This window comes from Stomoxys calcitrans, chromosome 5, assembly GCF_963082655.1.
Source record: "Stomoxys calcitrans chromosome 5, idStoCalc2.1, whole genome shotgun sequence".
NCBI lineage: Eukaryota > Metazoa > Arthropoda > Insecta > Diptera > Muscidae > Stomoxys > Stomoxys calcitrans.
The window spans coordinates 147,800,556-147,816,643 of record NC_081556.1 but is presented as its reverse complement, the minus strand read 5'-3'; the positions used below and the strand labels follow the sequence as shown (position 1 = coordinate 147,816,643).

At 39.0% G+C, this 16,088-nt stretch overlaps 1 protein-coding gene across 1 annotated transcript; it reads left to right on the top strand.

Moving 5' to 3' along the window:
- The first annotated feature begins 29 nt into the window (after nucleotides 1–29).
- Nucleotides 30–12,245, top strand: LOC106085192 (tyrosine-protein kinase transmembrane receptor Ror2). Its single transcript, XM_013249299.2, has 5 exons — nucleotides 30–1,033; nucleotides 1,091–1,370; nucleotides 1,436–1,678; nucleotides 5,638–6,110; nucleotides 10,172–12,245. The coding sequence occupies exons 1-5, from the start codon at nucleotides 545–547 to the stop codon at nucleotides 10,979–10,981; spliced, it is 2,295 nt and encodes a 764-aa protein (XP_013104753.1). The 5' UTR covers nucleotides 30–544; the 3' UTR covers nucleotides 10,982–12,245.
- The last annotated feature ends 3,843 nt before the right edge of the window (nucleotides 12,246–16,088 follow it).

Below are 16,088 nucleotides of genomic sequence, written 5' to 3'. Positions count from 1 at the left end.
TTTCGATTTGAATCAACGAATCGTGAACTGACTGGAGGGAAAATCACACAAAGCCATTGTGACAGGGATAAGCGAAAACAGTGCTGTTTTACAAAAACAACCCTGTCGCCTTTGTGTGTGTGATGACATATAAATCCACCCTTATGAAGGGGATATTGTTGACTGAATTGCTACTTACTGACTACCGATTCTGGGTTGGCTGGCTGGTTGGTTGGTAGTGCGTGTTTGTATTCGTGTGGGGTTTAGTAAATGTGTTATACTCCAAAAACGCTCAAACGCTCCTACAAATTTCTTCGCAATAATGTCATTTTTGCAAAAGGCGTCGTTAAAGTTACACTTCCCAAAAATATAATAGAAAGAAAAATCATTTCACATTCCTCAAGCGAAAAAAGAATGTTGACCCATGAGGGGGGAGCAAATTTTATGGAATTTTCCCTAAAGTAATGAAGACGTTTTTAAAGTTTTTGCCAAGGATATCTAATGAAAGCGGTTGGTTTGTTTGGTCGTGCTGTTGTTTGTGTGAATTTTCGAGAATCAAAACAAAATGAGAGGTGGGGGTTTAGGATGGTGGTATAGAGGAATAAATGAGACGACAGCTTCATATCATTTGAATGAACCAAAGGATTTAGGGTTTAAACACAAAGCCTCGGCTGTAATTCGGCCATCCTCATATATGGGCATGCTGCTCTTGGTGGCGACAACAACGACGGTGTTCTTCTTGGGACTTTTACACACCTCAAATGCCATTTCAATTACATATCGTGATGTTGCAGAAGATACTCCATTAAGCACTGCCGCCGTCCATCATCATCATGGCCGTCCACTTAGACAACAAAGAGAAACACGCAATAATCAGGAGGAGAAAGGCTATTGTGCTCCCTATCATGGTAAAATATGTAAAAATTTCATATCCACCCAAGTGTGGTATAGTCGTGATGATCCCACCGGGGGTTGGAAGAATGAGCAGATTACAACTGCACTGTGGGAGGAGCTGATAAGCGATTTAAATGGCCTTTGTCGCACAGCAGCGGAGGTAATAATTGAGTTGACTTGAAATTGGCAGCACTTTGACTATTTCTTTATTTTACAGAAACTCTTGTGTGCCTATGCCTTTCCACGCTGCATTATGGAGAATGGCAAATCGGTGAAATTGCCCTTGTGCTATGAGGATTGCATGGCCACTCATTTGCAATACTGCTACAATGATTGGGTCTTGATCGAGGAGAAAAAGGAGCGTCACATGTATGTGAAAAGTCGGGCACATTTTCGTTTGCCCAATTGTTCGATACTGCCCAAATACAATAGTACTGCCCGAAAACCTGTCTGTACTTATATGGGCCTTACCGAATACGATGAAGATGAGGCCACTTGTAAGTGTTTGTCTTTAAAAAATTTAAATTTTTGAAATTGAAATTTTGTTGTTTTTTTGGTTTAGATGACTGCCGCAATGGCATTGGCCGCTACTATGTGGGCACTGTTAATGTCACTAAATCTGGCATACCTTGCCAGCGCTGGGATTCTCAACACCCACACAAACATATACAGCCACCATTGATTTTTCCTCAAATTGAGGAGGGAGAGAATTATTGCCGCAATGCTGGTGGCGAAGAGCCATATCCATGGTGTTATACTATAGATGAATCTGTCCGTTGGCAACATTGTGATATACCATTGTGTCGTAAGTATGAAAATAGTTTAGAGTTTAAGTAGATGATGGTATTTAGAGCGCACAACAAGCCGATTACGGAGGTTTTCCCCTCCTAATGCTGCCAACATTTGCAATGTACTGTGCCATGTAAAAACTTCTCTCCAAAGAGGTGTCGCACTGCGGCAAGCCGTTCGGACTCGGCTATAAAAAGAATGCCTCTTATCATTGAGCTTAAAACTTGAATCGGACTGCACTCTTTGCCATGTGAGAAGTTTGCCCCTGTTCCTTAGTTGAATGTTCATGGCCAAAATTTGAATTTTTGCAATTAAGTCCAAAGAATGGATGAGGTTTAATGAGGTTAGACAGGGACTACTGAAGATTTCTTCCAATATCGCTGGAATGTAATGTTACTGCAATATGAAGACATGGCCACGGATGTAACCACCCATTGGGGGATAGGTATACTCTGTGTTGTTCGTCTGCATTCTAACAAGTTATTTTTTATTTAAACTTTATCGTAGTGGATAAGTATATAAAGTATTTCCCAATAAGGACTTGACTCATCAAACTCGCTTTTTAATAAATCGATTGTTATGTGTACTGAGTGGCTTGTGGCACCGTCCACATGTCGTCCAGCTGCATATCTTCAAATTCAGGCCAAAAATAATCAGTGAGCATGGTGCGGTAGCGTTATCCATTCACGGCACCATAACAATTGGGTTGGTCAACGAAGAAATATGGGCCAATAACGCCACAGCTATGCAAACCTCACCAAACAGTTATTTTTTGTGGAAAAGGTGTTGATTCAAGAAGCACATATGTATTATCACCTGACCCATAACGCATATTTTGCTTATTGACAAATCAATTAAGCCAAAAAATTAAAATTAACGCTCTTAAAGTAGCGGTCACCGTCTCCAAATTTGTGTAGACATTGACAGTTCAATAATTAGTGTAAGAGTACGTTTACAAATTAAATTCAAAGTTGTGAAGAGCCTTTTTAAAAAACTCTATGTATGAATAAGGCTTTTACCTTCAGGCCTTTTTATATTTTTAAATACCTTAAATTTGAGCCCCATATTATCATAGTAAGGCTACATATGCGTTGGTGTCTTTTGGGGTAAAACTCTCTGAAAGTTGAATCAATATTTCACTGTAAGGTTCGTACTCCAATTGTTTAACCCTTATTGTCATGATAGATGGTTTAAGAAAAAAGGATGACCCCCAAACACTTGACGTTATATTTTTATGTCAGATTCGTTCTGCCTTCCTTTTCGAGTTCCCATATTACCTGATCGCGTTACGTGCCGCTTTGGGTTACTCGATGGTATTTGGCTGAAATTTTGCACATAGCATTCCGTTATGACATTCAGCAATTGTGGAGAGTAAGGTCAAAATCGGTCTATAACCTGGTATAGCTCCCATATAAACCAATCTCCCGTTTTGACTTCTTGAGCCCCTGGGAGCCACAATTTTCATTCTATTTGGCCTACATTTTGCAAATGGTGTTCTCTTATAACCTCCAACAACTGTGTTAAGTGCGGTCTAAATCGGTCTATAACCTGGTATAGCTTCTATATAAACCGTTCTCCCGATTTGAATTTTTGAGCCCATGGAAGCTTTAATTTTAGTCCGATTTGGCTGAAATTTTGCGTGCCGTGTTCTGTTTAAACTTTCAATATCTGTGCTGAGTACGGTCTAAATCGGTCTTTAACCTGATATAGCTCCCATATAAACCGGTCTCTCGATTATTCTTGTTCGTTTCCTAGAAGCTTTAACTTTGCTGGTTTGACAGAATTTTGATATTTAGAATAAAATTATCCCCTTCAACTACATTTTGTTTTTATAAATTTTTGGCAAAATCCATGGTGGTGGGTTCTTAAGATTCGGCCCTGCCGATCTTGGCACGCTTTTACTTGTTTACCTTAAAACAAGCATAAATACTGCACCCTGTTTTCTTCACTTTTTGTAACTCTCCGCCAACTATTTCATTCATAAGGCGCCTCACAATTAGTTGCTTTAACTCCTTTTAATTTTCACTTTAATGTTTAAACAAGTGCGTTGCCAAAGTTGTATTTAATCGTTGCCAACATATTGAACCGCAAACGTCATTGTCCATAGCCGCAGCTTAAGCTACTGACTGACCTTCATGCCAAAGAACGATAAGTAGGGCCACACACATTACACCACCAGACACCCGCACCAAAATAGTGACCTTTTGTAGCATACTCTATCCCTCTCGTCACCTACCAGTCACCACTAGCACTCTCACCACTAATACTTCCATCTGTGGTTTTGCATTCTCTCAAAAAACGGATGCTTAAGTAAAAAGCAACACAAATTTGCTGTGTTTCTATTTCTGCTTCTTCTTCTTATTCAAAACTAATTCCCCATTTTCATGGATTTTCTTTTCGGAAAATTATCGTGTATATATATTCTGCACATCTCTGGAATAATATCGTTCGATTGATGCCAATTTCATTTAAATCTATTCAGACGTAATATGTACCACAAACCTTTATAAAACCCTTGGCCGTATAATAATGTATTGGGTTGCCTAAAAAGTAATTGCGGATTTTTTAAAAGAAAGTAAATGCATTTTTAATAAATCTTAGTATGAACTTTAATCAAATATACTTTTTTACACTTTTTTCTAAAGCAAGCTAAAAGTAACAGCTGATAACTGACAGAAGAAAGAATGCAATTACAGAGTCACAAGCTGTGAAAAAATTTGTCAACGCCGACTATATGAAAAATCCGCAATTACTTTTTGGGCAACCCAATATATTCATATCTTTGAAAATTATCTTTCGATTTGTGTCAATTTTATTAAAATTCATTTAGCAGTTTGGCCGTAATATATACCCCAAACTCATGTATAAAACCCACATACTGTATATGACCTGTAGTTATACAATTTGTTGTTGTTGTGCAGCCTCGCAATACATATACAAAAAACAACAACAAAAATGCAAATGCCTTGCACGCCAAAGCCAAGCCTTAAGGAATTGGCTGACCCACAAGCTATGTTGGGCCACGCACATCACTCCCCCACAACAAAATTACCTAAATAGTGATACTTTGTCTCGCACCATTTGACTCTCTTACTCTCACCACTTATACTCCAATCTTTGGCTTTGCATTCACACTCATAACGGATGGTTTAGAAAAAACAACAACAATTTTCCGTGTTTATGCTTCTTCTTCTTTTATTGAAAATTAATTCCTCATTTTCATGGTTTTTCTTTAAGGAAAATTAATTTTCGTATATATTCGTCGCTTCTCTGGAATAATATCTTTCGATTGATGCCAATGTCATTAAAATCCATTCAGCCGTTTGGCCATAATATGTACCACAAACTCGCCTTTATAAAAGCCTTGGTCGTTTAATAATGTATATTTACCTGTTGCGCAGGCTAACAAAACATATACAAACAACAAAACAAAAATGCAAATGCCTCGCACGCCAAAGAAGAGTCTTAAGAATTGGCTGACCCACATGCTAAGTAGGGCCAAGCACATCACACCCACACAACACACTCACCTAAATAGTAATTCTCTTTTTCTCGCACCATTTGTTTCTCTTACACTCGCCACTAATACTCTCACATTCATATTCACACCCATAGCAAATGCTTTAGAAAAAACAAACAACAAATTCAGTGTTTATGCTTCCTTCTTTTATTGAAAATTAGTTCCTTATTTTCTTGGCTTTTCTTTAAGAAAAATTAATTTTCATACACATTCGTCCCTTCTCCGGAAAAATATCTTTCGATTGATGCCGATTTCTTTAAAATCCATTCAGCCGTTTGGCCGTAATATGTACCACAAAACCGTCTTTATAAAACCCATGGCCGTTTAATCATATATACATATGTATGTATGTGTATGAAGACAGCATGACTAGATTTGTTGATGTTAAAATTGGAATTATGTATGTTTGTATGTTAATGCTTTCCCTAACTTTCCAACTTTTTCTTCTTTTGCAGCCGATTATGTTGACCCAACAATCAAGGAAATGGAACCCATACAAATGGAGACTTTCTTTACACCCTATATTATTTTTGTCATGGCTGGCTTTGGTTTTGTGGCCATTGTATGCCTGCACTTGATAATACTGCTGCTGTATAAAATTCTCAAACACAAGGAGTTTCAAGCACGACAAATACAACAACAAATGACTGCCAATCAAAATCCTTCCAGCGATTGTAATCGCACAAATTTAACAAATCCTGGAGACTGTAACATCTCATCGAGCCGTGAGACAATGGGCTCCAATACTGTATCTCATCATAATAAATTTGGTACCATTAAAAGTGTGGTAACAGTACATCATAGCAATATCATTGAACCACCACCTAAGCCTAAGCTTAACACAAAATTGGAGAAACTGGAATATCCACGTGCCGAAGTGGTATATGTGCGTTCATTGGGCCAGGGAGCTTTTGGAAGAGTATTTCAGGTTAGTAACATTGAAGTGAAAATTCATCATCATTAAAATTGAAAATGCTGCTGTAAAACTAAAGTAAATAGTCCAAGAAATTGTGCTACTGCAGTTCTCAGGGAAGTGTTGAACAGGTGGATAAGCCCTCTGTGTCTTATGGTTCAGTTAACTAATACACTATTGGTGTTGCATAGAGAAAATTGGCACGCCTAATGGACTCATGTTTTGCTTGCAAGATCTCCTTATCTTTATAGTCAATCGCGCGTCTAATAATCTCAATTGTTAGGTGCAATCTCAGTAGGTAAAAAAACTAAGTTTAGCGCAATTTTGGCAGCCGGTCGTACGTACCCGATTGACCCGATGGAGTCCTTTTTTTGGTAAGGGCTGCCGCTTCAGTGTACAACACACTGCTACAACAACAAGAAAAAACGGGCAGGCGCATTCAATAGCTGAATGTCCCTTCAGTCAACCATTTCAGGCCCCTTGAGGATAGTAAAAGAATTCAATCCAATGATGGAATGGCCTGATGGAATCTTTTATCGGCATGGTCTGCCGCCTCAGTGTGCAACATACTGCTACAACAACAACAACAAAATAATTCTGAAAAGAATCCTCCCATCAATTGTAACAAAGCGTCCACCGCAGCATCAAAAATCGGACATTGCAATGGCTTTTCAGAACCCATACCAGTTTTAAGATGAGTACCATATTTCACCGTGAGGAACTTGGAAACTGAGTGTTGACCACAGCTTTGAAGGTTTCGCAACTCTGACACCCTAAGCGTCAACCCACGCTCAATATGGGTAGTCTTCATTGAAACCATCTACCCTACCGAAAAGTTTCAAAGATTCCGTAGGTTGGAACAAGGTCATGCCTCCTCATCCCTATGATAAGTGCCCCTCTTTTCCGTGTGAAACTTGCCTACCGTGTGAAACTTGCCTATTCTCTGTATACCTCTGATATGCATTCTCTGCCCTAGGACAGATTAAGATGAAGGGTACAGGAAAAAGAAAATCTAAATCGGGGAAATTCGAGCTACTTACAAAATTCCTAATTGTATCCACAGCACGCCCTAAGTGTCGGAGTTTTTTAGCTGCGAAAGCCGAGTTAACAAGCTATCGTATCGATCGGAGGCCACCGTAGCGCAGAGGTTAGCATGTCCTATGACGCTGAACGCCTGGTTTTGAATCCTGTCGAGAACATCAGAACATTTTTTAGCGGTTGGTTATACTAAGGATTAAAAACACGTCCTCTTGAAGCTCGAGAAGTACAATCGGGATATCGGTTTATATAGGAGCTATACCAGGTTATGGACCGATTAGATCATATTTGTAACGTATGTTGAAGGTCATAGATACAGTGACTGTGCGGAATTTCAGGAAAATCGGACGAGAATTACGCCCTCTAGAAGCTCAAGAAGTAAAATCGGGATATCGGTTTTTATGGGGGTTATACCAGGTTATGGACCGATTCACACCATTTTTGGTACATATGTTAGAGGTCATATATACAGTGACTGTGCAAAATTTCGGATAAGAATTATGCTCTAGAGGTTAAAGAATTAAAATCGGGTGACGTGTCCATATGGGAGCTATATCTTTATTTAACACCGATTTAGGCCATAGTTGAAAAGCCATTGTGCAAAATTTCAGCCAATTTAGATAAGAGTTGCGTCCTCTAGAGGCTCAAGAAGTATTATCGGAGATCGGATCAAATGGGAGCTATGTCATATTCGGCGCATCTGTTAAATGTCACAGAAAAAAATTTCAGTCAAATCGGTTAATAATTACTCACTCTAGAGGCTCATGAAGTCAATCGGTATATCGGTTTACATGAGAGCTATATCAAAACATGGACCGATAGGAGGACTAAGTGCCTGAATTGAGGCACTGCACGGAAAAACGTGTTCACCCATTAATCCGTGTCTTTTCCCCGCTTCACGTCATCGTACTACCTTCCGAAGCCTCCTTGTCTTCACCATGACTTCAAGGACCTGACGTTGCAATAGTCCGTCAGGGCTCTTATTAGCAGTCCCAAGTCAAGCTTTCTTAGCCTGAGGATAATTGACTTCCTGTTTCGCGAAATACTTGGACATAGGGCCTTAGCTTTCTCTAAGTTTTATGTCGTCCTTTCTTCGTAAAAAGTTCTGCCACAGCGTTTTGGTTCAGAAAGCGTTTATGCCACCAAGGAGCTAGCAAGGGATGCCTGCAGCTCAACTCTCCCTCTACGAAAAAAAAAGACGGCAGTTGTCAATAAAGAAGTCTGGCCAACTTTTCTCGGTAGACGCGTCTTATCATCTACGCCTCGCATGTTAAAAGAATGTTCGAAATTTGAGAGCTTTAGGTTCCTGACATTGCCGATGCGTTCGTGAGGTTCCACACATAGCTGCAATAAACATACAGCGTATGGTGCTCGGTCTTTGACCCTAACTCTTACCAAGTTATGATTTTACGATAGAAGCTGAACGAATTCCGCATTCTCTTGACCTTTCTTCGATATTTCTGTTCCGGTTCAGTCTATGGCCAGTTACTTAACCTACAGAAAGTGGCAGCTTGAAAAGAATAAGCTTTCTTTTCGGTTCTTCGAGCGTCGTTTTGTTGTTGTAGCTACACGTCGCAAATATATTGATTCGTTTTCTGTCTTCCTGGTCCACTCTTCTCCCTGAGGCTATCCTGACTGGATCGGTTCATAGTATCTCAGCAGTCAAATTTGTTGGTTTCGTTGGCCATCTAAATAGGTAATTGGTGTTAAGGGGTGTAGTGCCGCACTTAAGGCAGATATTTGTAATAGTATTGTCTAACCTTGAACGAGGCAAGTTCAGTCTATTATACCATCCGGATCTCGTTGGACCACAGTAGTTCGGGTCCTCCAACGCAGGTCTTTCTCGTCATCGGCAATGGTGGTGGGCGGGGGCGTGGTGGGCGTCCACCAAGGACTTCGAGTATATTCAAACGGTATGATAAGGTCGCAATAGTGGATTTCCTGCATCTTGGTGGATATCCTGTAGGTCTGCTTTGTATGAGGAAATTGCCAGCGGAACCGTGAGGTTTTTAGACTGCGTTTTTAAACATCTGAGGTTTTTTTCTAGTTTCTGTGATGAGGCACCAGCCCGGTGAGTCGGTGGTTATCTCGATGGCTCGCCCCATTTGGTGGGGTCCATAGTGCCGCGTTCTGGCAGGTTTGTAGGTTTCGCCAGTGTGTTTCACACTGGCATAAAGACATAAAGAAGTCGTGCGTGAAAAATACTCACGTGCACATCTCTAGTGCGGAGTCATAGATCAGTTGGAACATTGCTATTGTTAGGAGATAGTATGGATATGGGAATTATTTCCAAATCTGAACCCATATGGCCCATTTGCAATCCCCAACAACCAACATCAATAAGAAGTCTCTGTGCAAAATTTCAAGCACATATTTTTGCTCGTTCGACCGCTATCGTGATTTCGACAGACGGACGTACAAGGTTAGATCGACGTAAAATGTTAAGACGACATATGTACTTTATGGGGTCACAGATCAATATAATGAGGTGTTACAAACGGTATGACTGGGTAAGTATACCCCCATCCTATGGTGGTGGCTATAAAAATCATCATTTCACATTTGTATAAACGCTTGAAAATAACGCATGATTTGAGAACCATGCGGTGAGTCGCGATTTTCTTGGAAGTCGCGGGTTTTTCATGAGGCGTGAGCGTCTCGTGAGTCGGGATTGACGAGTGTCTCATGAATCGGGATTGACGAGTGTCTCGTGAGTCGTGATTTTCTTGGGAGTCGTTAGTGGTCAGTGTCTCGTGAGTTCTTCATGAGTCTTACGAGAGTCAAATTTTTGTATCGTGGGCGTGCATGAACATGAGTCGACATCAATAAGTCGTGCGTGAAAATCACTCACGTGCACATCTCTGATGTAGAGTCAAAGATCAGTTGGAACATTGTTGCTATTGTTAGGAGATAGTATGGCCCAGTTTCGTTTACATATTGTTCTCCGACAAGAAATGGGACTTTCCAATGCTTTTGCCATATCTCGATGTTATGAACGTAAGTTTTTAACTTTCTATTTTTTTCTTCTTCTATTTCAGGCCAAAGCTCCCGGTTTAGTACCTGGCGAGGATGATCTCTTGGTGGCTGTAAAAATGTTAAAAGACGATGCCAGCGATCAAATGCAAATGGATTTTGAAAGAGAAGCCTGCCTGCTGGCTGAATTCGATCATCCCAATATAGTAAAGCTTTTGGGAGTTTGTGCTTTGGGCCGACCCATGTGTTTGCTATTTGAATTCATGTCACCCGGAGATCTTAGTGAATATTTACGCTCCTGCTCACCCTATGCCACCCATCAAATACATCATCGTGACCCATTGCATGAGGGACATCTTTTGCAAATAGCTTCGCAAATAGCAGCAGGAATGCTGTACTTGTCCGAGCGTAAATTTGTGCATCGTGATTTGGCCACCAGGAATTGTTTGATCAACGAACAAATGGCTGTAAAAATTGCCGACTTTGGTCTATCGCACAAGATTTACTTGCAGGACTATTATAAGGGAGATGAAAACGATGTGATTCCCATACGCTGGATGCCACTCGAGTGTATTTTGTATAATAAATTCTCCATCGAATCGGATGTGTGGGCCTATGGCATATGCTTGTGGGAGGTATTCTCGTTTGCTATGCAACCCTATTTCGGCATGACGCATGAGGAGGTTATCAAATACATCAAAGATGGCAATGTGCTAAGCTGTCCCGACAACACCCCCTTGTCGGTGTATGCTTTGATGAGGCGTTGCTGGAATCGCAAACCCAGCGATAGGCCCAGTTTCAGTGAAATCAATCATTGTATACAACATAGTATAGCCGAATATGAGTATAAAACTACTTTAGGTATTGGAAATTGAAAACTTGTTACATGCATAGTAAACTATTTATTACAAACAAACACACACACACACACATACACAAACACACATGCTTTGATTTGCTGATCTACGTATGGCAATTGTGTTGTCTTTAAGTTAGTTTTGTACTCTATTTGAAACTTGTGTTCCTTTGAGTTACTTGTGTCTCGCTACATTTTGAAAACGAAATTGAAAACTGTTCCATTTATATGGGGGAACTTTTCAAAAGGTCTTCCTTTTGTGGAAATCACTCAAATTTTTTTCCAACGAATCTTAACAAAAATATATCACAAACACACACACACACACACCTATTTTTACTTATAAGCCTTGTTCGAGGAATAACGAAATTATATCGAAATGTATCAATCACCCCATTAAACAATAGTAGACTTGAAGTTATTTGAAAAAGAAAAAACGAAACAAAACAATATTTAACACATAATCAATCATCACTTGAAATTGAAGAAAACATTTTTTATGCATTGCCACTCTTATCACATCCATATACCCACATATTTATTATTAGCATATAACTTAGAGCGCTTAGTATAAGAATGAATAGTTTTTAAGATTGGTGTTCTTTCAATGGTTTACTATTACTATTATAGATTGCAGTATCTGCTCACTGGTTATGTTATTTGTTCTTGCCCTCGCCCTCCTCCAACCCCCTTTCCCCTCCACATGATTTTCGAAAACCTAAAAAACGATAGATATTCCTTCGGAAGAATTTTAACCCGCTCTAATGTTGTGAAGAATGTAAGGAACATATTTTATTATATTATATAAAACGACAAAACTCACGAGGAAATTTTACAAAATCGAAATCAAATACAAATATACATACATGCATATATATATATATATATATATATATTACAACGTAGAAATGTATACAAAATAAGTTTAGAAATAAAGTTTTTTTTTCATAGAAATGTATACAAACCAAGAAGCAACAACACACAAAACACACACATTTATACCTAAGGTCATCTGAAGGGACAAAGGTATGAGAATTTACCCTATTTACCCTATAAAAAAGTCGAATAACCATATCTATTACAGTCCGTTTTATTTTTTCTTTAAAAACGTATAAGTACAACCTTCCTTCAAGTGCTTACATATTTTTAAACTTTAAAGTACATAATGAAAAATTCCAAACTCTTTGGTTTTCGGATGACGTTTTGTATGTAAATGTGTGTGGTATATGATAACGACATACACAATCATATATAATAAACTTTCCATTATGTGTAACACTGTGCATATTACGAAATGTTTCAATTGAGGGGAAAAAGATTATAGGTTAGGTTAAAGGAACCGAGCCGTAGTTGCCAGCCGCGTCACTCGGATACCCTTGGTCCATTGTGTTCGTCCTGGAAAGCAAATGCAAATTTTGCCCAGCAATATTCCACTAAGAAACAGGGGCAAACTTCTCACATATCAATGAGTGCTGTCCAATTCAGGTTTAAGCTCAGTGATAAGGGGCCTCATTTTTATAGCCGAGTCCGAAAGGCGTGCCGCAGTGTGACACCTCTTTGAAGAGAAGTTTTACATGGCATAGTACCTCAGAAATGTTGCCAGCATTAGGAGGGGAAAACCACCACTGAAAAATTTTCTAATGGTTTCGACAGGATTCGAACCCAAGCGTTCAGCGTCATAGGCGGACATGCTAACCTCTGCACTACGGTGGCCTCCTGGAAAGAGAAAGTGAAAACGAAAGTGGAGATAAAGTCAGTGCTGGCGATTGTGATTTTTCTACCAAATTTGGTCGGATGGTTTAAAAAAACAGTAAGAAAAGTCAAAAGTCGGGCGGAGCTGACTATATAATACCCTGCACCCTACCCTACAGCACTTATATCCAAATTTAGTCAGACTTTAATTTTGCATACCTATTGAAATATCCAAAAGAACCGTATACGATTTTCTTACGATATATATGGGCGTTTTATCTAAATCGATTTTGATGCACACGTATTGGGAGGTCAATTAAACCATCTCATGAAAAATTTGTAGAGATCGAACCAAAATTGTGGCTTCTGCAGCCTTAAAAGTCGAAACGCATAAAAGATATATATGGGAGTTTTATCTAAATCGATTTTTTAAAAGGCCATATCGGATGAAAAATATCTATGGGAGCTATATCTAAATCTGGAGCAACGTTGAATAAAACGGCCCATGCCAAATTTTGTAAAGATCGCAACAAAATTGTGGCTCCTACAGCTTTAAAAGGGCATATCGGATGAAACATATACATGGGAGCTATATATAAATCTGATCCGATTATGATGAAATTTTGCACACATATTGGGACGTCACAAAAAGCTCTTCGTGCCAAATTTTGTAAAGATCGCACCAAAATTGTGCCTTCTACAGCTTTAAAAGGGCATATCGGATGACAGATATACATGGTAGCTTTATATAAATCTGATCCGATTATGATGAAATTTTGCACACATATTGGGATGTCACAAAAAGCTCTTCGTGCCAAATTTTGTAACGATCGGACCAAAATTGTGCCTTCTACAGCTTTAATAGGTCAAATCGGACGAAAGTTATATATGGGAGCTATATCTAAATCTCAACCGATTTAGATGAAATTTTGCACACATATTGGGACATCACATGAAACATTTCATGCCAAATTTGATAGAGATCGCAACAAAATTGTGGCTCCTACAGTTTTAAAAGGGCATATCGGATAAAAGATATATATGGAAGCTATATCTAAATCTGGACCGATTTCAATAAAATTTTGCAAGCATTTTGGGTCGTTAAAAAAACACTTCTTGCCAAATTATCTAAGGATCGGACCAAAATTGTGGCTTCTACAGCTTTAAAAGGGCACATCGGATGAAAGATATATATGGGAGCTATATCTAAATCTGGACCGATTTCAATAAAATTTTGCAAGCATTTTGGGTCGTTAAAAAAAACACTTCGTACCAAATTATGTAACGATCGGACCAAAATTGTGGCTTCTACAGCTTTAAAAGGGCTCATCGGATGAAAGATATATATGGGAGCTATATCTAAATATCGACCGATTTTTTTCAAAATCAATAACGTTTGTCCTTGGAAAAAGTTAGTCCAAAATCAGACAACAAATGCGACCTGTACCTTGATCACAAGAATACATGACAGACAGACGGACATAGCTAAATCGAATCAGGAAGTGATTCTAAGCCGATCCGTATACTTATCGATGGATCTAGCTCTTCTCCTTCTTAGCGTTGCAAACAAATGCACAAATCCATAATACCCAGTACCATAGTGGTGGTGTAGGGTATAATTATGAGATTTGATCGGATGGACGGCCCAAATCGATTAAGGTAGATTTTGAACGTAGTCGTATTATATGTTCATGATATTTTTGATTTCTATGACTTACTAAGGGGGTGTTGTTTCAATTTTTTCCGATATTTCGGTTGACTTCGTCTAACCGTTTTCCAGGCTGTTTTTAACAAAATACAAAACTATAAACAATTAGGTAAAATGAATCACAATGAAATTAACAAAAAAGGTTTATATTTTAATTGAGGAGTTGCATTCAATGTGCTGCTCATCGTCTCACTATCGGTTGTCAACTGATTTTCGCTTTCTAGGTTTATTCCCTCGTCAGGAGGAATGTCCATAATGTGCAGCATCTCCCGAGTCAGAATCTTTACGTCTTTGAAGTTCGGTTTGTGACCAGTTTGGGCACAGTGGGCAGGCAGCAAGGGCGGTTTTCTGACTTGTGTGAAGAGAGTCTAGTTTTCAATTTTGTCATAGTAGTGCCAACATATGCCATTGGGCATATGTTGGTCTTGTCCCAGTTGCATTTAATTTTATACACTATATTCGATTTGTCCACTTTTTCGATTTTGGATTTGGTCTTGCAGAATAGCTTATTGACGGACCTTTTTGTCTTCCAGGCTAGCTGATACTTCTCCTTATCGTAGATATTTTAGTCTTGCTTAGTCTCCCTGAGAAGCCTTCTACACATGATACCGTTTTGTATATTTTTCCTTCTGAATATTTAGGCCTTTTCGAATCGTCTCCGTAGCATTGTTTGGCTTTGCATATTAATTGTATTATGGTGTGACTGGGAAAGTCATTGGCTTTTAAAATGTCTTTTATACTTCCCTCGTTTCTCGTGTGAAACTCAGTGTTGCTAATGTAAAGACTCTCTTGATAAAATTTGTCGCGGTATTGGTTATCATTCGTCTGTGGGGTTTAGAATGAAAATTGATAAGTCGTCCTGAAGCGGTCGATTTTTGGTACCAATCAACTTTCTATTTTGTCCATGTACCATACAGTCAAGGCATGGTAGTTTGTTTTCTAGTTCTTCCTCTTTAGTGAACAAACAGTATTTGTCGGTGGTAAGCATTTAGAGCTTCTAAATTTTGGTCCACATCCGATTTCCTTACGACGGCGAAGATATCATCCACATATTTAGTTATGATCTTTGGCTTGGCTATTTTCTCCATTACGTTGTCAAGTAGGTTCTCCAAAACCAAATGTCAGCACTTAAAGTATTATGTCCTTATTCTCTTTCAAATATTTTCTTGCCTGTACCACTGTGTCTGCTACATATTTGTCTCTATTGCTCATTTTCGGTTTTCGCAAATGATCGTCAATTAATGTAATCAGTTTCGTTCTTGCCATCTTTTGATCTTCTCTGCTCTCAACCGTTTGTACACACTCTTCACCCTCCGCTATAACTTGTAGTAATGGAAAGTTTGTGTCTGTGTGTGCGAGAGCATGCTTAGGACCGAGAGTAAGCAACCACTGTATGTTTCTCGGTATCTCTCTTGATGTTGTGTTCTCAAACCACTCTTACGTTAAAAACAATGTTGAGTTCCTTGTCCTGTTGTTGCCTTTATGCTTGCAGTCTAAAAAGAAGAGATAAAAGGTCTGTTCGCGTACTTTCCAGTTAACATTTTTGAGTACGCGGGATTAGGTTAGGTTGAAGAGAGGGTGCGGATATTAATCCGCCCATGCCACTATGGACATACACCTAAGTCAGTAATCGGCTTGTTGTGCGCTCTAAACATTAGAAAAGTAACCTCGAAAAAGAAAATCTAAGTTCAGAATTCCGTTCTACTTACAAAATCCCTAATTGCTT

Coding starts and splice junctions, on each gene's coding strand:
- LOC106085192 (XM_013249299.2), top strand. CDS start 545: ATGAGAGGTGGGGGTTTAGGATGGTGGTATAGAGGAATAAATGAGACG. Junction 1,034..1,090: donor TTTGTCGCACAGCAGCGGAG/GTAATAATTGAG, acceptor TTTATTTTACAG/AAACTCTTGTGTGCCTATGC. Junction 1,679..5,637: donor TTGTGATATACCATTGTGTC/GTAAGTATGAAA, acceptor CTTCTTTTGCAG/CCGATTATGTTGACCCAACA.